Source organism: Oncorhynchus masou, chromosome 22 (genome assembly GCF_036934945.1).
Source record: "Oncorhynchus masou masou isolate Uvic2021 chromosome 22, UVic_Omas_1.1, whole genome shotgun sequence".
NCBI classification, from domain to species: domain Eukaryota; kingdom Metazoa; phylum Chordata; class Actinopteri; order Salmoniformes; family Salmonidae; genus Oncorhynchus; species Oncorhynchus masou.
This window is the reverse complement of record NC_088233.1, coordinates 17,391,686-17,416,485: the sequence shown is the minus strand read 5'-3', so window position 1 is coordinate 17,416,485 and position 24,800 is coordinate 17,391,686. Positions and strand designations below refer to the sequence as shown.

The 24,800-nt window shown below is 46.6% G+C and overlaps 1 protein-coding gene across 13 annotated transcripts in view; it reads right to left on the bottom strand.

The window, feature by feature from the left end:
- The window catches only part of ppfibp2b (PPFIA binding protein 2b), a 97,626-nt gene that overhangs the window by 38,190 nt on the left and 34,636 nt on the right, over positions 1–24,800 (bottom strand). For 12 of the 13 annotated variants that reach the window (XR_010450890.1, XM_064929438.1, XM_064929439.1 and 9 more), the window contains exons 3-4: positions 19,562–19,785; positions 893–979 (exon numbers count right to left, since the gene is read on the bottom strand). Coding sequence is in view for 11 of the 13 variants with exons in the window: in XM_064929438.1 (XP_064785510.1) it covers positions 893–979; positions 19,562–19,785 (311 nt within the window). In the remaining 2 variants the exon portion in view is untranslated. Of the gene's footprint in view, positions 1–8; positions 135–892; positions 980–19,561; positions 19,786–24,800 lie in introns of those variants that run through there. The other variant, XM_064929446.1, reaches the window with a different exon arrangement.

The following is a 24,800-nucleotide window of genomic DNA, read 5'->3' as shown; positions in this document are numbered from 1 at the left end:
AACTTTACCTCTTTCTTTGTCTTGGTGGGTCAGCCAACAACTCTGGGCAGCCCACAACTCTGGGCAGCTTACAACTCTGGCCAGCCCACAACTCTGGCCAGCCCACAACTCTGGCCAGCCCACAACTCTGGCCAGCCCACAACTCTGGCCAGCCCACAGGGAAGCAGGTAAAAAGGAAAGCGAAGCAGTAAAGCAGTAAAGCTAAAGCACCTTGGGGGAGGTAGCAGCCAATCATTTTATCAGTCAACCGGCACAGGCCCGTTGGCCAATCAGCAGCATTTGTCAGAGGGGCTTGAGGAATGTGCTGGCATGTGCAAAAGAAAGGGCTACAGTAGTTTGGCACAAGGCTGAGATAAAGATAGTTATGAGTAGCACATGTTGAGGCAGACAAGACATGACAGAGCCCGAGGAGGTACTACTGTAGGAAGAGAGAAAATATGTCTAGCCTTGATTACAGATGTAGAAGCTACCAATTACACAAATGTAAAAAAGCATGGAGCATCATGACAAATCACAGTACAACCAAAGACAGAGGCATTGTCCAGACACGTTTGTTTGGGAAAAACAGGAAACTAGGGGTGTACTGTGTGACTGAGCTCCTGTGCTACACACAGCCTCTAGCCTCACTGCCTGCCCTGGACAGTCTCACATTTCTCTGATATACTTCTCTCTTCATTTAACAGCAAGGCTTCTTTCTCTCCCTCTCTCATTCAATTCAATTGGCTTTATTGGCATGGGACACATATGCTTACAATGCCAGAGCAAGTGAAATAGATAATAAACAAAGGTGAAGTAAACAATAAAAAAGGGGTCAGGTATTCTCTCTAGCCCCCCCTCTCTAAATGCAAAACTCTGATCCTGCAAGAGACACGGTAGGGCAGGAGCACCTTACCTGGAGAACCAGAGACTCTTTGTCCCCTTCTAGGTGAATCAGACGCTCCTGATAGCTCTCATTGTTCACCGGGGAGCGAAGGTTAACCTGCAAAAACACACAGACAAAAGAGGAGTCAAGAATGGGCGGAGGGGAAGGAAGACTTACTGAACAGGCTAAACAACTTAACCAATCAACGATTCACCTGCACTGACCGCATAAAAGAGAAGAAATAAGACAAGTCTTGTGTTTTGTAATATCTTTCCATATGGTCTAGCACAGGGATCATCAACTAGATTCAACAACGGGACGATTTTTTCTTTAGCGGATGGTCACGGTGCCAAAACATATTTACAAATCGTTTGTAGACTACACTTGTATACGATCACATACATCTAATATGCGTGGGAATACTTTGGAACAAATGTAATCAATTTAAATTACTTTGAGCGGGTTTGCTGGTGTTTTTACAGTCTTTTATGTCCAACAATAAAAATAAAATAAAAATATCGATTTTTTGTTCTTTTAGAATAAATAAAATCACCCGCATGCCAAATTCAGCCCGCAGGCCACTAGTTGGGATCCCTGGTCTAGCGGTTAGGATTCTGTTTACACCTAGGCGGCCCAGGTTTGACTCCTGATATGGGAACACACTTTTTCTACTGCACTGCACTGTTGTCTGAGCTTCATACCATGTCAGATACAGTATTACAGGCTGCACCCAAAGCCCAGACGACTGCCGGCTGGAAGGTGACTCCATTTCAAACATGGTTTCTAACTGGTGCTATAGTTGTAGACATACAGTATCAGTCAAAAGTTTGGATGCCTACTTATTTCTCTTTAGTTTTACTATTTTCTACATTATAGCACTTGTTGGCTGCTTTTACTGCACTCTGTGGTCCAACTCATCCCAAACCATCTCAATTGGGTTGAGGTTGGGTGATCTCCTCCAGAGATGACTTGACAACATGGTCTTGACTTAAGACTTGGAGCTGTATGAATGCCCCATGTGATCGTCTAAGGGTCTGTCACAGCAGGAGAAAATACATACTGTGACTTGTCAGCAACGCTGAGCTTGCGGGGGTTTTGTGGGGTTTTGTCTCCCTGTACGGCTTCAGATAATCCTGTCTTTAATAGCGCTGCCTGATCCTGGGGGCCACTGCCTCAGACTGTACTGGCAGCACACATACAAAAACCTGTTTCTCTGAAGTAATTTGAAAGGGCAGTCCACTCAGAAAGAAGTTTCGCTGACTTTCTAGGAGGTAATGCATGTCCATACCCACTCACTGTCCATTACTGCTTGAACTCTCTGAAAACACAATGTAGTGTGTCCTGCCCTTCTATGAGGTAGTAACCTACTGAACAGGCGTAAAAGAGTGGCGTTTCTTTCTTTCTGGTACTGTAGAGAAAATAAACTGTCGGGGGAGGTTCTCTTCTGCGCTGTTCAACCAGTCCAGGTAATGTGGAGGAGGAGTTAAGATGGAAGATCTAAAATAGGAAGTTGAGTCACAGGCTCTCTTTCCATTTCCCCTGAGAACCGGGTGTTGAGAGGAGAGGCGTGAGGTGAGTGCATGTCAGTGTCATATTTCATCAAGTCTTAACTTATTACTTACTTTTCCCTTCTAGGTACCCCATTGATGTTGAACATGGTTAAGTTAAACAATGCACCAAAGCTTCAATCTATAACAGCTTCCTGCTGTGCTGTTAGATGTCCAGAAGATGAAAGTGATTGGTTACAGCACTTCCTGAATCCTGCCAGAGTCCATATGGAGATTTCTAGCAGTGATTAGAGTCATTACACTGACTGTAAACACAAGCCAAGGCAGAGGTGAGCCAGCCCTGTTCTCTGTGACACAGACAAATGACCACTTCCCTTCCTGTTAAGTGATGTTACACAGGCTACAGAGAATAGGACCGTGTTCACTAGGCACCAAACGGACGAAACGGGACTGAAACAGGGACTGCCTAAACTATTCCAATAAGAAACGCTCATTGCGGATTTCCATTGCAGAGTGTTTTGCCACGGTGTGGATGAATGAATACAGCTCTCTTTAACAGGGCACCTAGAGCTGTAGTGTACCGTACACACATGGACAGAGAGCTCAAACCATTTGCTATGGGAACTATAGAGGCATCTTTCTCAGGCAAAGCTACAATGGAATTTCCCTTATCCCCTCTATCTTCCCATCAGCCAGTGGCTGTTTGATGCCTCTTAAAGGAATACTGTAGGCAGAAAGAGTAAGAGCCAAAACCAAAATGACTGAAATATTATCTCCTTTTCTAAGAATGCATGACGACTGTACAGTATAGTAAGCAACAGGGTTACCGCCTACTCTAAACGGCCTTGAATGTTTCTGTTGCACTTTAGCTTTATGGTGACCAGCCCCGACAGTGTTATTGTAGGTAGTACTCCTCTCTTTCTATAAAATATTGTTAGGAGTGGTTTACTATGGCTGCATGCTGCCCACTTTGGCTTCAGTGGTTCCACCTCTTGACCTGCCCTAGCTCCATTCCACTACCCAACAACTCCCAACAACAATAAGCAGGCTTGTACAAGCCACTAAATTAACTCTACTGTTGACAGTCACCCCAGGACTGCAATAACATGTTCTACCTTGAAATTGAATTTCAAACCCTGGTATGTCTACTAAACAAAACACACCTTCTTAAGTCTTCCTCAATGGCGATTTCATGGCAGCATTATACACTTACTGTATACCCAGAGACCGTGATCAAATCAAATCAAATTGAATAAGTCACATGTGCTGAATACAACAATACAGTGAAATGCTTACTTACGAGCCCCTAACCGACAGTGCAGTTTCAAAAAATATGGATAAGAATAAGAGATAAAAGTAACAAGTAATTAAAGAACAGTAGTAAAAAAGAACAATATATACAGGGGGGTGCCAGTACAGAGTCAATGTTCAGGGGCATCGGTTAGTTGAGGTAGTATGTACATGTCGGTAGAGTTAATTAAAGTGACTATGCATTAATGACAACAGAGAGTGGCAGTGGTGTGGAGAGGGGGGGGGGGGGCAAAGCAAATGGTCTGGTAGCCATTTGACTAGATGTTCAGGATGTCTTATGGCTTGGGGGTAGAAGCTGTTTAGAAGCCTCATGGACCTAGACTTGGTGCTCCGGTACCGCTTGCCGTGCAGTAGCAGAGAGAACAGTCTATGACTAGGGTAGCTGGAGTCTTTGACAATTTTTAAGGCCTTCCTCTGACACCGCCTGGTAGAGAGGTCCTGGATGGCAGGAAGCTTGGCCCCAGTGATGTACTGGGTCTTTCGCACTACCCTCTGTAGGGCCTTGCTGTCTGAGGCCGAGCAGTTGGCAGGCAGTGATGCAACCAGTCATGATTTTTGTTTAAAAAATTGTTTAAAGGGGTGGATCAGCTAAATATTGCGGAAAGAATATTGGTTCCATCAATGTAATTGTCTGCATCATTTCCAATCCCCCATATATTTTTGGGGTAAATATATATATATCCATACACACATGCATATATATACACATATATACATACACATACCTATATAGACATACATACTTTTTTAAAGAATATACCTTTATTATTATTCCCTGCAAACCCTACCGCCGATCCCCCAATTGGAGTAAACTAATAAACACTTCGGCTTTTACTTTCAATTTATACATGTTATACACATTTTACATTCACAGTCTATTTTCCAATAGTTATATTTTGTTTGTTTTTAGTCCTTCCTCTATTTCTGATGTCCATCCAGTTTGATTTATATGTGTAACTGTGCTATTTCACAAAAGTTCTGAACATATATACATTTTACAGACCCCGTATGTTCTACATGTTTTATCTTGCTATTAGTCCCACCCTTCAGCTCCATTCAACCTCTCCTATCTATCTCTCAACATCATCCATTTTGGATTTCTAGTTGCCATATATTTTCCAACTGTGCTGTGATGCTTCACAAACGACTTGAACCTTTCTATTCTCATAGCTTCTACAGATTGTAAATGAAAAATAAACATTTTTGTTAAAATAATTATTATATTATTGATTGATTGACTATTGCTTTTCAAATCACCCAGTACTGCTGTCTGTAGCGTTAGTTCTAGGGAAATGTTGCAATTCTTCAGCCATTCCTGGACCTGTGACCAAAAACGAGCTACATATGGACAATACCAACATAAATGATCTAATGACTCTGCCTCCTCACAGCAGAATCTGCAGAGCTGGGAAGATTGTATCTGTCACATTCTGACCTTTATTTCCTTTGTTTTGTCTTTATTTAGTATGGTCAGGGCGTGAGTTGGTGGGTATTCTATGTTTTGTCTTTATTTAGTATGGTCAGGGCGTGAGTTGGTGGGTATTCTATGTTTTGTCTTTATTTAGTATGGTCAGGGCGTGAGTTGGTGGGTATTCTATGTTTTGTCTTTATTTAGTATGGTCAGGGCGTGAGTTGGTGGGTATTCTATGTTTTGTCTTTATTTAGTATGGTCAGGGCGTGAGTTGGGTGGGCAGTCTATGGTTTGTCTTTATTTAGTATGGTCAGGGCGTGAGTTGGTGGGTATTCTATGTTTTGTCTTTATTTAGTATGGTCAGGGCGTGAGTTGGGTGGGCAGTCTATGGTTTGTCTTTATTTAGTATGGTCAGGGCGTGAGTTGGTGGGTATTCTATGTTTTGTCTTTATTTAGTATGGTCAGGGCGTGAGTTGGTGGGTATTCTATGTTTTGTCTTTATTTAGTATGGTCAGGGCGTGAGTTGGGTGGGCAGTCTATGGTTTGTCTTTATTTAGTATGATCAGGGCGTGAGTTGGGGTGGGCAGTCTATGTTTTGTGTTTCTATGTTTGGTTTCTGTTTCGGACTAGTATGGTTCTCAATCAGAGGCAGGTGTCGTTAGTTGTCTCTGATTGAGAATCATACTTTGGTAGCCTGGGTTTCACTGTTGGTTTGTGGGTGTTTGTTTCCGTGTGTGTGTGTTTGTCGCCACATGGTACTGTTTCGGTTTGGTTAATGTTCACATTTATTGTTTTGTGTCTCATAGTGTTCAGTGTCTTTTAAATTAAATTCGTCATGAACACTTACCACGCCGCATCTTGTTCCGATCCTTACTCCTCTTCAGACGAGGAGGAAATCTGCCGTTACAGTATCCCCCATATATACACTGCTCAAAAAAATAAAAGGGAACACTTAAACAATGTAACTCCAAGTCAATCACACTTCTGTGAAATCAAACTATCCACTTCGGAAGCAACACTGATTGACAATACATTTCACATGCTGTTGTTCAAATGAAATAGACAACAGGTGGAAATTATAGGCAATTAGCAAGACACCCCAAATAAAGTAGTGGTTCTGCAGGTGGTGACCACAGACCACTTCTCAGTTCCTATGTTTCCTGGCTGATGTTTTGGTCACTTTTGAATGCTGGCGGTGCTTTCACTCTAGTGGTAGCATGAGACGGAGTCTACAACCCACACAAGTGGCTCAGGTAGTGCAGCTCATCCAGGATGGCACATCAATGCAAGCTGTGGCAAGAAGGTTTTCTGTGTCTGTCAGCGTAGGGTCCAGAGCATGGAGGCGCTACCAGGAGACAGGCCAGTACATCAGGAGACGTGGAGGAGGCCGTAGGAGGGCAACAACCCAGCAGCAGGACCGCTACCTCCGCCTTTGTGCAAGGAGGAGCAGGAGGAGCACTGCCAGAGCCCTGCAAAATGACCTCCAGCAGGCCACAAAAGTGCATGTGTCTGCTCAAACGGTCAGAAACAGACTACATGAGGGTGGTATGAGGGCCCCGACGTCCACAGGTGGGGGTTGTGCTTACAGCCCAACACCGTGCAGGACGTTTGGCATTTGCCAGAGAACACCAAGATTGGCAAATTCGCCACTGGCGCCCTGTGCTCTTCACAGATGAAAGCAGGTTCACACTGAGCACGTGACAGACGTGACAGAGTCTGGAGACGCCGTGGAGAACGTTCTGCTGCCTGCAACATCCTCCAGCATGACCGGTTTGGCGGTGGGTCAGTCATGGTGTGGGGTGGCATTTCTTTGGGGGGCCGCACAGCCCTCCATGTGCTCGTCAGAGGTAGTCTGACTACCATTAGGTACAGAGATGAGATCCTCAGACCCCTTGTGAGACCATATGCTGGTGCGGTTTGCCCTGGGTTCCTCCTAATGCAAGACAATGCTAGACCTCATGTGGCTGGAGTGTGTCAGCAGTTGCTGCAAGAGGAAGGCATTGATGCTATGGACTGGCCTGCCCGTTCCCCAGACCTGAATCCAATTGAGCACATCTGGGACATCATGTCTCTCTCCATCCACCAACGCCACGTTGCACCACAGACTGTCCAGGAGCATGCCCAGGCGTTGTAGGGAGGTCATACAGGCACGTGGAGGCCACACACACTACTGAGCCTCATTTTGACTTAGTATTTAATAAGAATATTTCATTAATTCAGATCTAGGATGTGTTATTTTAGTGTTCCCTTTATTTTTTTGAGCAGTGTATAACATTCTATTAGTGGCAAGAATTCTGTATAGTAATTTAAATTTAAAAATGTGAAGTTTTGCATCCGGCTTTGTTTTGCGTATCAATTCATAAACTACGTGCCAAAGAATGGGTAGATCGAAAATCTCTTCCCAACTATTTTGCAATTTATATGGCACAGCTGTCAGTTCTTTGGTCCTTAAATGAAATTGGTAAATGTTTTTATTTATCACTTTTCTTTAACCATTTATGTTCTTTAATACAGGGTCGACATACTTTCCCCTTCTACTTGCCTCTTCCATTTTTTGTGGTAATGCTGCAATTAATTGGTTGTAATTTTGGGTCGAGCAGACATTTCCATATGTCTGGGTTAGCTGCATGTGTGACACAACTCCACCAGTCCTATTTATGATATCATTCACAAAAATGATACCTTTTTTAAACATTTCATAGAATTTTTTTTTTTTAATCAATATGTATATTTGAATTTAACCACAATATTTGTTGTATTATTTGTTCTGTCTTTTCAGGTGGATTAAACTGAAATTGCAACCAACTTTCTAAGGCTTGTTTAAAAAATAAAGATATTTTGGAGATGATTTCCTTTTCAAACAACAGAAAGTGAGCAGGTGTCATCTGAATAAAGGGGGAAAGGCCCTTCTTGAACATAGGATGAGACATTCATACCAATTCACGACAGAACCAGTTTGGATTTAAGTATAACTTTTGTATGACTGATGCCTTTAGTGAGAGGTCTAATGCATTAATATTTAATCATTTCTGCCCTCCAAAATCATATGTTACATAAATAAGCCCTTTTAATTTTATCTGGCTTGCCGTTCCAAATAAAATTGAATAGAGTGACTAGTGCTGTAGAGAGACTGGTGGTGTAGAGAGACTAGTGCTGCAGAGAGACTAGTGCTCTGGAGAGACTAGTGCTGTAGAGAGACTAGTGCTGTAGAGTGACTAGTGCTGTAGAGAGACTAGTGCTGTAGAGAGACTAGTGCTGTAGAGAGACTAGTGCTGTAGAGAGACTAGTGGTGTAGAGAGACTAGTGCTGCAGAGAGACTAGTGCTCTGGAGAGACTAGTGCTGTAGAGAGACTAGTGATGTAGAGTGACTAGTGCTGTAGAGTGACTAGTGCTGTAGAGTGACTAGTGCTGTGGAGAGACTAGTGCTGCAGAGAGACTAGTGCTGTAGAGACACTAGTGCTGTAGAGACACTAGTGCTGTAGAGAGACTAGTGCTGTGCAGTAGAGAGACTAGTGCTGTGCAGTAGAGAGACTAGTGCTGTGGAGAGACTAGTGCTGTAGAGTGACTAGTGCTGTAGAGTGACTAGTGCTGTGGAGAGACTAGTGCTGTGGAGAGACTAGTGCTCTGGAGAGACTAGTGCTCTGGAGAGACTAGTGCTCTGGAGAGAGACTAGTGCTGTAGAGAGACTAGTGCTGTGGAGAGACTAGTGCTGTAGAGAGACTAGTGCTGTGGAGAGACTAGTGCTGTGGAGAGACTAGTGCTGAAGAGAGACTTGTGCTGAAGAGAGACAAGTGCTGTGCTGTAGAGAGACTAGTGCTGTAGAGAGACTAGTGCTGTGGAGAGACGAGTGCTGTAGAGAGACTAGTGCTGCAGAGAGACTAGTGCTCTGGAGAGACTAGTGCTGTAGAGAGACTAGTGCTGTAGAGTGACTAGTGCTGTAGAGTGACTAGTGCTGTAGAGTGACTAGTGCTGTAGAGAGACTTGTGCTGTGGAGAGACTTGTGCTGTAGAGAGACTAGTGCTGTAGAGAGACTAGTGCTGCAGAGAGACTAGTGCTCTGGAGAGACTAGTGCTGTAGAGAGACTAGTGCTGTAGAGTGACTAGTGCTGTAGAGTGACTAGTGCTGTAGAGTGACTAGTGCTGTAGAGAGACTTGTGCTGTGGAGAGACTTGTGCTGTAGAGTGACTAGTGCTGTAGAGTGACTAGTGCTGTAGAGAGACTTGTGCTGTGGAGAGACTTGTGCTGTAGAGAGACTAGTGCTGTAGAGAGACAAGTGCTGTGCTGTAGAGAGACGAGTGCTGTAGAGAGACTAGTGCTGCAGAGAGACTAGTGCTCTGGAGAGACTAGTGCTGTAGAGAGACTAGTGCTGTAGAGTGACTAGTGCTGTAGAGTGACTAGTGCTGTAGAGTGACTAGTGCTGTGGAGAGACTTGTGCTGTGGAGAGACTTGTGCTGTAGAGAGACTAGTGCTGTAGAGAGACTAGTGCTGCAGAGAGACTAGTGCTCTGGAGAGACTAGTGCTGTAGAGAGACTAGTGCTGTAGAGTGACTAGTGCTGTAGAGTGACTAGTGCTGTAGAGAGACTTGTGCTGTGGAGAGACTTGTGCTGTAGAGAGACTTGTGCTGTAGAGAGACTAGTGCTGTAGAGACACTAGTGCTGTAGAGACACTAGTGCTGTAGAGAGACTAGTGCTGTGCAGTAGAGAGACTAGTGCTGTGGAGAGACTAGTGCTCTGGAGAGACTAGTGCTGTGGAGAGACTAGTGCTCTGGAGAAACTAGTGCTCTGGAGAGACTAGTGCTGTGGAGAGACTAGTGCTGTGGAGAGACTAGTGCTGTGGAGAGACTAGTGCTGTGGAGAGACCAGTGCTATAGAGAGACCAGTGCTGTAGAGAGACTAGTGCTGTGGAGAGACTAGTGCTCTGGAGAGACTAGTGCTGTGGAGAGACTAGTGCTGTGGAGAGACCAGTGCTGTGGAGAGACTAGTGCTGTGGAGAGACTAGTGCTGTGGAGAGACTAGTGCTGAAGAGAGACTTGTGCTGTGGAGAGACAAGTGCTGTGCTGTATAGAGACGAGTGCTGTAGAGAGACTAGTGCTGTAGAGAGACTTGTGCTGAGGAGAGACTTATGCTGTGGAGAGACTAGTGCTGAGGAGAGACTTGTGCTGTGCTGTAGAGAGACGAGTGCTGTAGAGAGACTAGTGCTGTAGAGACACTAGTGCTGTAGAGACACTAGTGCTGTAGAGAGACTAGTGCTGTGCAGTAGAGAGACTAGTGCTGTGGAGAGACTAGTGCTGTAGAGTGACTAGTGCTGTAGAGTGACTAGTGCTGTGGAGAGACTAGTGCTGTGGAGAGACTAGTGCTCTGGAGAGACTAGTGCTCTGGAGAGAGACTAGTGCTATAGAGAGACTAGTGCTGTGGAGAGACCAGTGCTGTGGAGAGACTAGTGCTGTGGAGAGACTAGTGCTGTGGAGAGACTAGTGCTGAAGAGAGACTTGTGCTGTGGAGAGACAAGTGCCGTGCTGTAGAGAGACGAGTGCTGTAGAGAGACTAGTGCTGTAGAGAGACTAGTGCTGTAGAGAGACTTGTGCTGTGGAGAGACTTGTGCTGTGGAGAGACTAGTGCTGAGGAGAGACTTGTGCTGTGCTGTAGAGAGACAAGTGCTGTAGAGAGACTAGTGCTGTAGAGAGACTAGTGCTGTGGAGAGACTAGTGCTGTAGAGTGACTAGTGCTGTGGAGAGACAAGTGCTGTGGAGAGAGTGCTGTGGAGAGACTAGTGCTGTAGCGTGACTAGTGCTGTGGAGAGACTAGTGCTGTAGAGTGACTAGTGCTGTGGAGAGACAAGTGCTGTGGAGAGACTAGTGCTCTGGAGAGACTAGTGCTGTGGAGTAGAGAGACTAGTGTTGTGGAGAGACTAGTGCTGTGGAGAGACTAGTGCTGTGGAGAGACTAGTGCTGTGGAGAGACTAGTGCTGTAGAGAGACTAGTGCTCTAGAGAGACTAGTGCTCTGGAGAGACTAGTGCTGAAGAGAGACTTGTGCTGAAGAGAGACAAGTGCTGTGCTGTAGAGAGACTAGTGCTGTGGAGAGACTAGTGCTGTGGAGAGACTTGTGCTGTGGAGAGACTAGTGCTGTGGAGAGACTAGCGCTGCAGAGAGACTAGTGTTGTAGAGAGAACAGTGCTGTAGAGAGACTAGTGTTGTGGAGAGACTAGCGCTGCAGAGAGACTAGCGCTGCAGAGAGACTAGTGCTGTAGAGAGAACAGTGCTGTAGAGAGACTAGTGTTGTGGAGAGACTAGTGCTGTGGAGCTCTGGAGAGATGCAGCCTGGAGAGAATAGGAGAGGCTCTAGCCAGCTTTGTGCTTCTCAGTGCTCAGCTGCGTTGTGATGTTTTTTTTTACCCAGATCCCTGCCACCTGAGTCAGGCTACAGACTCACAGCTTCCCTCCTTACTCCCTCCCTGATGTGGAGAGCCAACCATCCAAACCCTGCCACCCAGAGAGACAGAGACAGAGACAGAGACAGAGAGGGAGACAGAAACAGAGAGAAACATATGTAAGCTGCTGCAGCCAGGTCCCCAGCATCTGCTGTGACTGAGAAAGAGCACCCAGCCAGCGCAAAGCATGGCAACAGGCTTTAATGTCAATCTAGACACAGACCATGCCAACTCTCTCTTCTCCTTGCTCTCTCTCCTGAACGGTCTTTCCAACCCTCTCCTCTTATTAGCTTAGACACAAAATACACCTGAACTGAAACATATTATGGTTTAAGATGAGAGGGGGGCTCATTTAAAGAAACATACATCTCTCACTCCCGCTCCTTTTTAATCTACCTCTTCTTGTCTCTTCAGACCAATGCAGCAACAGCCCTTCTACCATTAGCTTCCGACTGGAATTCATTATCTGAATGTCCCATTTCCTGTTTATGGGACCTTTCTCTAAAAATCACTCAGCCCCCTCCCCACTGCACCATTTGGCTGCCACTGACAGTTTCATGTACACACATCACAGAACACAGACAGAAACAGAAAAACACAGGGGGTGTGTGACATGTATGTAGGGCATGCTGCAACAGGCCTCTTCCATGCAGAGTGTAATGAATCATGGGTTACAGTCAGTGAGACTCAGACTCATACTGTGTGTAAACTCAATGTGAGACAGCTGGTCCTCCTTGCAGAGCTTGACTGCAGTAAAGTGAATTAGACTTAGAGCACAGTGTGACTGTGAGGCATGATGCCTTTAATACATTTCAGTGATCCTGCGTATTAACACCCTACAGTGTATGTTACCATGGTCCAGATCACTCCCCCCCTCTCTCTCATTCTCCACCCTGGGCATTTCCTGCTTGACTCACAGGGGAGAAACTCAGCCACTTGGACAGGCAGCGGGAGTGTGGGTGGCTTGGGTATCAGAGACCACCGCATATGACACATGACATGTCCTCTCCTTAACCGCAGATGCCGCGCAGAGAGACAACAATGCATACATACTGTACTGTATCATCAGTGATACAAATAATGCAACCGTTGTCAGAAACCAGTTTGGGAATCCATCTTGTGTGGATGTGCTCTGATCATGTTCCCAGCCATGTTTTGAAACTGGAACAAGGAAGCAGAGTGCTACAGTGACTCCATCACTACAGAGCTACAGTCACTGCTTGCATGGCTTGGAGGGGCTGACTGTGCACTCTGTCCTGCTCCTGGCTATGTTGACAGCTGAGTTAGACAATCACCAGGATAACGCTCTCCCTCTCTCTATTAACCCCCTCCCTCCCTCTCTCTACTAACCCCCTCCCTCCCTCTCTCTACTAACCCCCTCCCTCCCTCTCTACTAACCCCCTCCCTCCCTCTCTACTAACCCCCTCCCTCTCTCTACTAACCCCCTCCCTCTCTCTACTAACCCCCTCCCTCTCTACTAACCCCCTCCCTCTCTACTAACCCCCTCCCTCTCTACTAACCCCCTCCCTCTCTCTATTCCCCCCTCCCTCTCTCTATTCCCCCTCCCTCTCTCTATTCCCCCTCCCTCTCTCTATTCCCCCTCCCTCTCTCTATTCCCCCTCCCTCTCTCTATTCCCCCTCCCTTCTCTCTATTCCCCCTCCATTCTCTCTATTCCCCCTCCATTCTCTCTATTCCCCCCCTCCCTCTCTCTATTCCCCCTCCATTCTCTCTATTCCCCCTCCCTCTCTCTATTAACCCCCTCCCTCTCTCTACTAACCCCCTCCCTCTCTCTATTGCCCCCCTCGCTCTCTCTATTTATGCCTCCCTCTCCTTTTTCTCTCTCTCAAACAATCACTCCTTGTATAAGTCAAAGCAACAACTTTCCATTTAAAACACAATCTTCTGCCTCGTGCTTAACGTCTGTGCCAGACCTGACCCCTCTCTTACGGTCTGACATTCTTTGATTGACAAACAATAGCTTTAGGTCAGCGATAACAAGCATCACAGGGTCTCTCTCCTTCCTGCCAATAACATATGGAGGGATCTTTATCACATTTCTTCTGTGGAGGGGCTCAGCTCCTCAGAGAACAGTGTGTTAGGAGTAACTGAGGAGTATGTGTGTTTGATCTAGCTCCTGGCCAGTAGAGAGGAGAGAGGGAGGAGAGGAGGAAGGGAAGAGGGGCGACCGTGTGGCGTGTGAGACCCCTGCTGTATAGAGAGAGCAGGGCCTCTACGACTCAGACAGAGGGAAAAACAAGAGCCTTTCATTGGTCACTTAGCCTCGCCAACAGATTGTTTACCGCAGCCTCAGCCAATGACAGGACTATAACAACGCACATCAACAATCGTCTCTATGAACTGTGGCAGTGACAGTATCATCATGTGGTTATAATTTCCTAAATATGATCCAACTATGTTAAGTGCCTACATACCCTCGTAAACCTGGTCATGAAAAACCTTCACAAACAGCCAACAAATAAAGAAAACAACTCAGAAACATGCGTGATATTCATAAAATAATCTATAGTTTAAGAGCTAGATGTACTGGTTATAGAAAAGAGCAGAAGCTCTGAATGCCATTTAGAAACCAGTTCTACCTACCTACCTACCTACCTACCTACCTACCTACCTACCTACCTACCTACCTACAGGTTATGGAAAACGAGAAAGCCCCCTACTTCTATGTCAAAGATAAAAAATACATAAATATTACAGTATACTACAGTCTGCAAAAACACTACAGTAAATATTACAGTATACTACAGTCTGCAAAAACACTACAGTAAATATTACAATATAGTATTTATACTATAGTAAACTGTAAATACTATAGTAAATACTGTCATGTTTTTACAGTGAATACTACAGTAAAGTCAGCAAAAATACTACAGTGAATACTATAGTAATGCTACCATAGTATACACTATAGTATTTTTTAATGTGGGAGTGAACAGATGAAGAATTGATTCAGACTTACCCCCTAACACCCCAGAGTGCTTCAGGTGTGTTGAGGTGACCAGACAGACAGAACAGAGCAAACAGAGTTAGTGTAGTGAGTAGAGAGAGTAGAACAGTGAGTGTGGAAAGTAGGAGGAAAGGAAGAGAGGAGTGATTAGAAAGAGGGAGAGCGGGAGAGTGGGGAGAGGGAGTAGAGCAGGAAGTTGAGCTCAGTCCTATTAGGAGTCTCTGAGGAGCACATTGAGTCTTTCAAACACGGCCAGCCTTAGTTCCCAGAGAGAGACCAAGCCAAAATAAGACCTGTTCACAGTCCCAGTCCCAGTAAGACAGAGTCAGACACAGTCTTTCCCAGACACAGTCCCAGACACAGTCCCTCCCAGACACAGTCCCTCCCAGACAGTCTTTCCCAGACACAGTCTTTCCCAGACACAGTCCCTCCCAGACACAGTCCCTCCCAGACACAGTCTTTCCCAGACACAGTCCCTCCCAGACACAGTCCCAGACACAGTCCCTCCCAGACACAGTCCCTCCCAGACACAGTCTTTCCCAGACACAGTCCCTCCCAGACACAGTCCTTCCCAGACACAGTCCCTCCCAGACACAGTCCTTCCCAGACACAGTCCCTCCCAGACACAGTCCCTCCCAGACAGTCTTTCCCAGACACAGTCTTTCCCAGACACAGTCCCTCCCAGACACAGTCTTTCCCAGACACAGTCTTTCCCAGACACAGTCCCTCCCAGACACAGTCCCAGACACAGTCCCTCCCAGACACAGTCCCTCCCAGACACAGTCTTTCCCAGACACAGTCCTTCCCAGACACAGTCCCTCCCAGACACAGTCCCTCCCAGACAGTCTTTCCCAGACACAGTCTTTCCCAGACACAGTCTTTCCCAGACACAGTCTTTCCCAGACACAGTCCCTCCCAGACACAGTCTTTCCCAGACACAGTCCCTCCCAGACACAGTCCCTCCCAGACACAGTCCCAGACACAGTCTTTCCCAGACACAGTCTTTCCCAGACACAGTCTTTCCCAGACACAGTCTTTCCCAGACACAGTCCCTCCCAGACACAGTCCCTCCCAGACACAGTCTTTCCCAGACACAGTCTTTCCCAGACACAGTCCCTCCCAGACACAGTCCCTCCCAGACACAGTCCCTCCCAGACACAGTCTTTCCCAGACACAGTCTTTCCCAGACACAGTCTTTCCCAGACACAGTCCCTCCCAGACACAGTCCCTCCCAGACACAGTCTTTCCCAGACACAGTCCCTCCCAGACACAGTCCCTCCCAGACACAGTCCCTCCCAGACACAGTCCCTCCCAGACACAGTCCCTCCCAGACACAGTCTTTCCCAGACACAGTCTTTCCCAGACACAGTCCCTCCCAGACACAGTCCCTCCCAGACACAGTCCCAGACACAGTCTTTCCCAGACACAGTCCCTCCCAGACACAGTCCCTCCCAGACACAGTCTCTCCCAGACACAGTCCCTCCCAGACACAGTCCCTCCCAGACACAGTCCCTCCCAGACACAGTCCCTCCCAGACACAGTCCCTCCCAGACACAGTCTTTCCCAGACACAGTCTTTCCCAGACACAGTCTTTCCCAGACACAGTCCCAGACACAGTCTTTCCCAGACACAGTCTTTCCCAGACACAGTCTTTCCCAGACACAGTCCCAGACACAGTCTTTCCCAGACACAGTCCCTCCCAGACACAGTCTTTCCCAGACACAGTCCCTCCCAGACACAGTCCCTCCCAGACACAGTCCCTCCCAGACACAGTCCCTCCCAGACACAGTCCCTCCCAGACACAGTCCCTCCCAGACACAGTCTTTCCCAGACACAGTCTTTCCCAGACACAGTCCCTCCCAGACACAGTCTTTCCCAGACACAGTCTTTCCCAGACACAGTCTTTCCCAGACACAGTCTTTCCCAGACACAGTCTTTCCCAGACACAGTCTTTCCCAGACACAGTCTTTCCCAGACACAGTCCCTCCCAGACACAGTCCCTCCCAGACACAGTCCCTCCCAGACACAGTCCCTCCCAGACACAGTCCCTCCCAGACACAGTCTTTCCCAGACACAGTCTTTCCCAGACACAGTCTTTCCCAGACACAGTCCCTCCCAGACACAGTCCCTCCCAGACACAGTCCCTCCCAGACACAGTCCCTCCCAGACACAGTCTTTCCCAGACACAGTCCCAGACACAGTCTTTCCCAGACACAGTCCCTCCCAAACACAGTCCCTCCCAAACACAGTCCCTCCCAGACACAGTCCCTCCCAGACACAGTCCCTCCCAGACACAGTCCCTCCCAGACACAGTCTTTCCCAGACACAGTCCCTCCCAGACACAGTCCCTCCCAGACACAGTCCCTCCCAGACACAGTCCCCCCAGACACAGTCCCCCCAGACACAGTCCCTCCCAGACACAGTCCCTCCCAGACACAGTCCTTCCCAGACACAGTCTTTCCCAGACACAGTCTTTCCCAGACACAGTCCCTCCCAGACACAGTCCCTCCCAGACACAGTCCCTCCCAGACACAGTCCCTCCCAGACACAGTCTTTCCCAGACACAGTCCCTCCCAGACACAGTCCCTCCCAGACACAGTCTTTCCCAGACACAGTCTTTCCCAGACACAGTCTTTCCCAGACACAGTCCCTCCCAGACACAGTCCCTCCCAGACACAGTCTTTCCCAGACACAGTCCCTCCCAGACACAGTCCCTCCCAGACACAGTCCCTCCCAGACACAGTCCCTCCCAGACACAGTCCCTCCCAGACACAGTCTTTCCCAGACACAGTCTTTCCCAGACACAGTCCCTCCCAGACACAGTCCCTCCCAGACACAGTCTTTCCCAGACACAGTCTTTCCCAGACACAGTCCCTCCCAGACACAGTCCCTCCCAGACACAGTCTCTCCCAGACACAGTCCCTCCCAGACACAGTCCCTCCCAGACACAGTCCCTCCCAGACACAGTCCCTCCCAGACACAGTCCCTCCCAGACACAGTCTTTCCCAGACACAGTCTTTCCCAGACACAGTCTTTCCCAGACACAGTCCCAGACACAGTCTTTCCCAGACACAGTCTTTCCCAGACACAGTCTTTCCCAGACACAGTCCCAGACACAGTCTTTCCCAGACACAGTCCCTCCCAGACACAGTCTTTCCCAGACACAGTCCCTCCCAGACACAGTCCCTCCCAGACACAGTCCCTCCCAGACACAGTCCCTCCCAGACACAGTCCCTCCCAGACACAGTCCCTCCCAGACACAGTCTTTCCCAGACACAGTCTTTCCCAGACACAGTCCCTCCCAGACACAGTCTTTCCCAGACACAGTCTTTCCCAGACACAGTCTTTCCCAGACACAGTCTTTCCCAGACACAGTCTTTCCCAGACACAGTCTTTCCCAGACACAGTCTTTCCCAGACACAGTCCCTCCCAGACACAGTCCCTCCCAGACACAGTCCCTCCCAGACACAGTCCCTCCCAGACACAGTCTTTCCCAGACACAGTCTTTCCCAGACACAGTCTTTCCCAGACACAGTCCCTCCCAGACACAGTCCCTCCCAGACACAGTCCCTCCCAGACACAGTCCCTCCCAGACACAGTCTTTCCCAGACACAGTCCCAGACACAGTCTTTCCCAGACACAGTCCCTCCCAAACACAGTCCCTCCCAGACACAGTCCCTCCCAGACACAGTCTTTCCCAGACACAGTCTTTCCCAGACACAGTCTTTCCCAGACACAGTCCCTCCCAGACACAGTCCCTCCCAGACACAGTCCCTCCCAGACACAGTCCCTCCCAGACACAGTCCCTCCCAGACACAGTCTTTCCCAGACACAGTCCCAGACACAGTCTTTCCCAGACACAGTCCCTCCCAAACACAGTCCCTCCCAAACACAGTCCCTCCCAGACACAGTCCCTCCCAGACACAGTCCCTCCCAGACACAGTCCCTCCCAGACACAGTCTTTCCCAGACACAGTCCCTCCCAGACACAGTCCCTCCCAGACACAGTCCCTCCCAGACACAGTCCCTCCCAGACACAGTCCCCCCCAGACACAGTCCCCCCCAGACACAGTCCCTCCCAGACACAGTCCCTCCCAGACACAGTCCTTCCCAGACACAGTCTTTCCCAGACACAGTCTTTCCCAGACACAGTCCCTCCCAGACACAGTCCCTCCCAGACACAGTCCCTCCCAGACACAGTCCCTCCCAGACACAGTCTTTCCCAGACACAGTCTTTCCCAGACACAGTCCCTCCCAGACACGGTCTTTCCCAGACACGGTCTTTCCCAGACACAGTCTTTCCCAGACACAGTCTTTCCCAGACACAGTCTTTCCCAGACACAGTCCCTCCCAGACACAGTCCCAGACACAGTCCCTCCCAGACACAGTCCCTCCCAGACACAGTCCCTCCCAGACACAGTCCCTCCCAGACACAGTCCCTCCCAGACACAGTCCCTCCCAGACACAGTCCCTCCCAGACACAGTCTTTCCCAGACACAGTCTTTCCCAGACACAGTCTTTCCCAGACACAGTCCAAGACACAGTCCCAGACACAGTCCCAGACACAGTCCCAGACACAGCCCTGCTAAGACCTAACAGCACCCAGGAATAGTTCTAGGTCTGTTCAACACTCCTACACAGCTGCTGCAATGAATCAACCGTCTCTCCTTCAATGTGTTACAAAGAGAGAGAAAAAAGAACCCAATGGCGTATAATGGAAAAGCTTTTGACAGCAAACAGCTGGCTGACTTTTGTAAACTTTTTGGAAGTTTCTGCCACAACTGTGAATCCCAGAGATAACATGCCTCAAGTAGAAGTAAATCAGACCACATATTTACTGGCCTGCAAACAACCACGACACTATCGACATCATGCCATGTCAATAATAAATAGTGCACTGCTAATGAGTAGGACATTTTTGGATTCTGAGCAAATAATGAACTAATGATATTCTATATTATCTGTTTATAGACTATATTGTTAGACACAGAAAGATGACTATGGTTGCTAGAGATGGTTGACAAAAGTAATGGAGAAATACAGTTTCCATAGACCCAGGTGTGCTCCCTGCTACTCACCGAGCCCCTGTCTGAGCCCCTGTCCATGTCCAGCCAGTCCATGAGCATGTGAGCAGTGCTGCTGGGGACCTGGGCCCTCAGGGTGTTCCTCTCCTCCTCTCTGGGCTGCAGCTCTAGGGCCAGCCTCAGGTCCTCAACCAGCTGTAGAACCTGCAGGGGCCCTGCGCTACCTGGAGAGCCCAGCTCAAACAGGCCGTTGGTGTACTCGGCTGCAGCCTTGGAGCCTGCCGGGGACAAAGGACAAAGAGTCATTATAGTGGACAAGATTGTATATCAGCATAAATATCTATAGCAGAATCTGACCCAGTCAGCTCCCTCTATTTTATACTATATGTCCATGTGTCACCTGTATTGCCTCACTAAGCTAATGTCTGTTCCAGCTTCATCATTATATGGGAGCTGGAGAGCAAGTGAAACTTCCTCCATAAACACTCAGACATCTGGAGCATGTTAGCGTATCATTACAGTATGCTGCAAGGAAACCATTTGAACACGGATTCCATTGAAGACGTCCAAAATCAATCAACTGGAAAGAAACCTGCCTGCTACCATTGTGATTTGATCCATGTTGTGTTTTTTTACTCACTGGCTCTCCAACTCTGTTCCTGTAGGTTAGCAGGGCTCTCCAACCCTGTTCCTGGACAGCTACCATCCTGTAGGTTTTTTTCGCTTCAACCCTTATCTTGTGCACCTGATTCTAATAATTATCAGGTTGATTATTAGATTAATCAGAAGTTAAAACTGGGGTTAGAGCAAAAACCTACAGGAGGGTAGTTCTCCAGGAACAGGGTTGGAAATAAAACCTACAGGAGGGTAGTTCTCCAGGAACAGGGTTGGTGTCGCACCCTGATCTGTTTCACCTGTCTTTGTTCTTGTCTCCACCCCCCTCAAGGTGTCGCCCATCTTCCCCATTATCCCCAGTGTACTTATACCTGTGTTCTCTGTTTGTCTGTTGCCAGTTCTATTTTGTATCTTGATACCTACCATCATTTGTCCCCATTGCTCCTGGCTGTTCTATACCTTGCCACACCTCTCTGGATTATTGACCCCTGCCTGCCCTGAGACTGCCTGCTGTTCTGGACCTGTTGCACTCTTTCTGGATTACTGACCTCTGCCTGTCCTTGACCTGTTGTTTGCCTGCCCCGTACTAGAAATAATTGTGTTACTTCGACACTGTCTGCATCTGGGTCATACCTGAGACCTGATAGTTGGTGTTAAAACCTACAGGAGGGTAGCTCTCCAGGAACAGTGTTGGAGAGCCCTGGTTTAGAGCAACAAGTGGAAGGTGAGGAGCCTGAAAGAAGAGAGCTTACATTTGGCAGCTAATCCCAGATCATAGAGAGGATCAGAGCAGCAGTGTATTATCATGGCATCTTAATGCTCCAATACACTTCACCCTCCCTTTTCCTATTAGCCTACTTTACACTAGCATCAGATTGAGGCAGAACAAGCCAATATATTTCCTTTGTTTTGTCATTATGTAACTAGAAATGATGGGACCTATTGGACAGTCCTGGAAAGAGGACAATGATAAGGCCATGGTAAAGTACTACATCTGGTTAAGACCAGGGAATGCCTATATGTCCTAGAAGCCTGTGAGAGTGTATCTAAAATTATCGAAAAATGACCTCACCATTCCTATGATACTGGGGTGGGCCATAAGGTCACCTGGGCCTGTGGGCAGAGGTGTTACATGTTTCTGTCCCCCGGCTAATACATGTGTCAAACTCATTCCACGGAGGGCCGAGTGTCTGCGGGTTTTCGCTCCTCCCTTGTACTTGATTGATGAATTAATGTCACTGATTAGTGAAAAAACTCCCCTCACCTGCTTGTCAAGGTCTTAATTGAAAGGAAAAACCGGTAGTCTTGGTAGGACTAGCCTGATCCCAGATCTGTGTGTGCCGTCTTGCCAACTCCTATGGCCAATGTCATGACATGCAGCACAAACAGATCTGGGACCAGTCCATATCCATGTATAGAAACAGCCTTCTTTTCACTAAAAGAAAAACATGCAAAGAAACTATGGTACATTGAGTGTCTTCTTTGGTTGGCTTGACTTTGAGGAAAATTTAAGAAGAACACGATGTAGAAAAAAACCAAGATTTTCCGTAAATAAGCCTGTGCCTGCCTGAGGGCCAATGCGCATACAAACACAGCGAGGAACGGATTATTCACGCATGCTCAACTGCATCTCGCTAAAAATATCATAACTATGGGTATCTACAGCCAAATAGCCCTGTTTATTGTTCATCTAATATCTAGTATATAATCAGCTTTATTCAGATCACAAGTCTAATACAAAACATGTTTGTTCAATAAAATGCCTGAAACAAGTTACCAGGCCAGCTCAGTTCTACAGTAGTGTAGAACTTTACTTCTCTTTGTGTGAGCATGGTTTGGAGTTGGTTGAGGTTTCCTACTATCCATATAACACATTTTTATTATCCTAAAATAAATTGACAATAAGTGAAAAACACAAAGAAACCAATTATTCAACTCAAGATTATAATAATAGAGTATCTCTCATCTGATTCAGATGCTCCAGCAATAACCAGTAGGTGGCATATTTTCAAGTCCATCACTGTTGCAGCAACTCATTACCTGCATATTATATTAAATGTCAAGTGCCTTTCAGAGATATTTCCAGCATATACTATTACGGAAAACGATGTCCTAATACTCAAATGTAATCAGACCAGTATCTCAAAATATGGCTGATGATTGGGACTAATGCCTTGTTGATGATTGGGATTCCTTGCAGTAATTACATTTAGATTCTATTCTATTTGTAGTCCTTGAAACTCAAGGCTGCATATGAGATAATGTTTGGCAACAGTAAAGTAATTAACTTTAATTGTTATTGACCAGATCTTATTGTGGTAATAGCAATGATTAACTTGTGAATATCCTGATTTAGACCTTGAGGTTAACTTGTTTTCACCTTGGTCAGTCAAGGTGACTGTTGATCCCGATCTCTTGTCATGGTGAATTGACAAAAAGAGAAAGACCAATGGCATGAATCTCAGACAAGATGAACATAGATCTACACAATAAAACACTGCTGTGACTAGGATTGCCAAACTACCGGTATTTTACTAAAGTTACCAGAATCTTCAGTAATTTTGGTAATTAACAGAAAATCTATGGCAATCTATTGTAATTTAGGTAATTTATACTTGAATAACTTTTTTAATATATAGTATTCATTTATTATACCTGTGTCCATATTATGCATGTGTTTCTAGTAGTTAGACCATATGGTTCAAGATAAATAGCCTAATTATTGAAAAAAGCATCTAATTAAGAATGGGATTATTTTCTTCAACTGCCAACAATTTGTTGCCAAAACATTGACAACAAATACATATTGACAGAAAAATAAATAACAGTTTGTAAAAATAATTACTGATATTTCATGCTAAAACACTAACATAAAAGACCAATGGTATTCACTAAATGTACGTAAATGTAAATGTTATTCTTTCATTTTTTCAATTATTTCATATATTTTACATGTGATAAGGCCACACAGAGGACCAGAAATGATTACCGACACCTGTGGAAATCTGAAGTACCCAAAAGGGCCACCAGATATCTTGTGATAAATTAAATTCAATCCTTGAAAGATACAAACATTCTGGTAGTTTAATGGTAAACTTTGAAAGTTTCCAGTAATATACCATCCCTTTGCAACCCTAGCTGTGACATTCCCCTGCATACTGAATAGTGGTGCTCGGGTCAGCTGTTTGTTCACTCTCGTTCTACCCGCAATTGTTAGTAACTCATCCGCAACCACCCGACTTTATGTGATAAAGTGAAAATCTGAGGCCGGAACTATACGCAGGGGGTGGTGAAAATCTGAGGCCGGAGCTATAGGCAGGGGGTGGTGAAAATCTGAGGCCGGAGCTATAGGCAGGGGGTGGTGAAAATCTGAGGCCGGAGCTATAGGCAGGGGGTGGTGAAAATCTGAGGCCGGAGCTATAGGCAGGGGGTGGTGAAAATCTGAGGCCGGAGCTATAGGCAGGGGGTGGTGAAAATCTGAGGCCGGAGCTATAGGCAGGGGGTGGTGAAAATCTGAGGCCGGAGCTATAGGCAGGGGGTGGTGAAAATCTGAGGCCGGAGCTATAGGCAGGGGGTGGTGAAAATCTGAGGCCGGAGCTATAGGCAGGGGGTGGTGAAAATCTGAGGCCGGAGCTATAGGCAGGGGGTGGTGAAAATCTGAGGCCGGAGCTATAGGCAGGGGGTGCAGGATTTTTTCTGCCTGATTTAGATATGTTTCTGCTTATAATTTCAGACATTTTTTAAGCTATTTATTACTAATTGGATACACACAGCTTCTCTTCTGTCATTAGGCTATATGTTGCCCTAGAACAGTGTTTTCCAACCCTGGTCCTCCAGTACACCCAACAGTACACATTTTTATTGTACTGCAGGACAAGCACAACTGATTCAACTTGTCAACTAATCATCAAGCCCTCAATGAGCTGAATGAGATGTGTTTGTCCAGGGCTACAAGTAAAATATGTACTGTTGGGGTACTGGAGGACCACGGTTGGGAAACTGTGCACTAGAAGACTAAATGAACCCTTGTTCACCAGAATAATGTCACATATATATATATTTTTTTTTCATTTCACCTTTATTTAACCCGGTAGGATAGTTGAGAACAATTCTCATTTACAACTGCGACCTGGCCAAGATAAATCAAAGCATTGCGACACAAACACAGAGTTACACATGGAATAAACAAACATACGATCAATAATACAATAGAAAAAGTCTATATACAGTGTATGCAAATGAGGTAGGATAATGGAGGTAAGGCAATAAATAAGCCATAGTGGCAAAATAATTACAATATAGCAATTAAACACTGGAGTGATCGATGTGCAGAAGATGAATGTGCAAGTAGAGATACTGGGGTGCAAAGAAGCAAAATGGCGGTCAAAGGAGGAATTGCCTTTGGGGGGTGACCAGTGGAATATACCTGCTGGAGCGTGTGCTACGGGTTGGTGCTGCTATGGTGACCAGTGAGCTAGATAAGGCGGGGCTTTACCTAGCAAACACTTATACAGTGGTGCAAAAAAGTATTTAGTCAGCCACCAATTGTGCAAGTTCTCCCACTTAAAAATATGAGAGAGGCCTGTAATTTTCATCATAGGTACACTTCAACTATGACAGACAAAATGAGAAAAAAATCCAGAAAATCACATTGTAGGATTTTTAATACATTTATTTG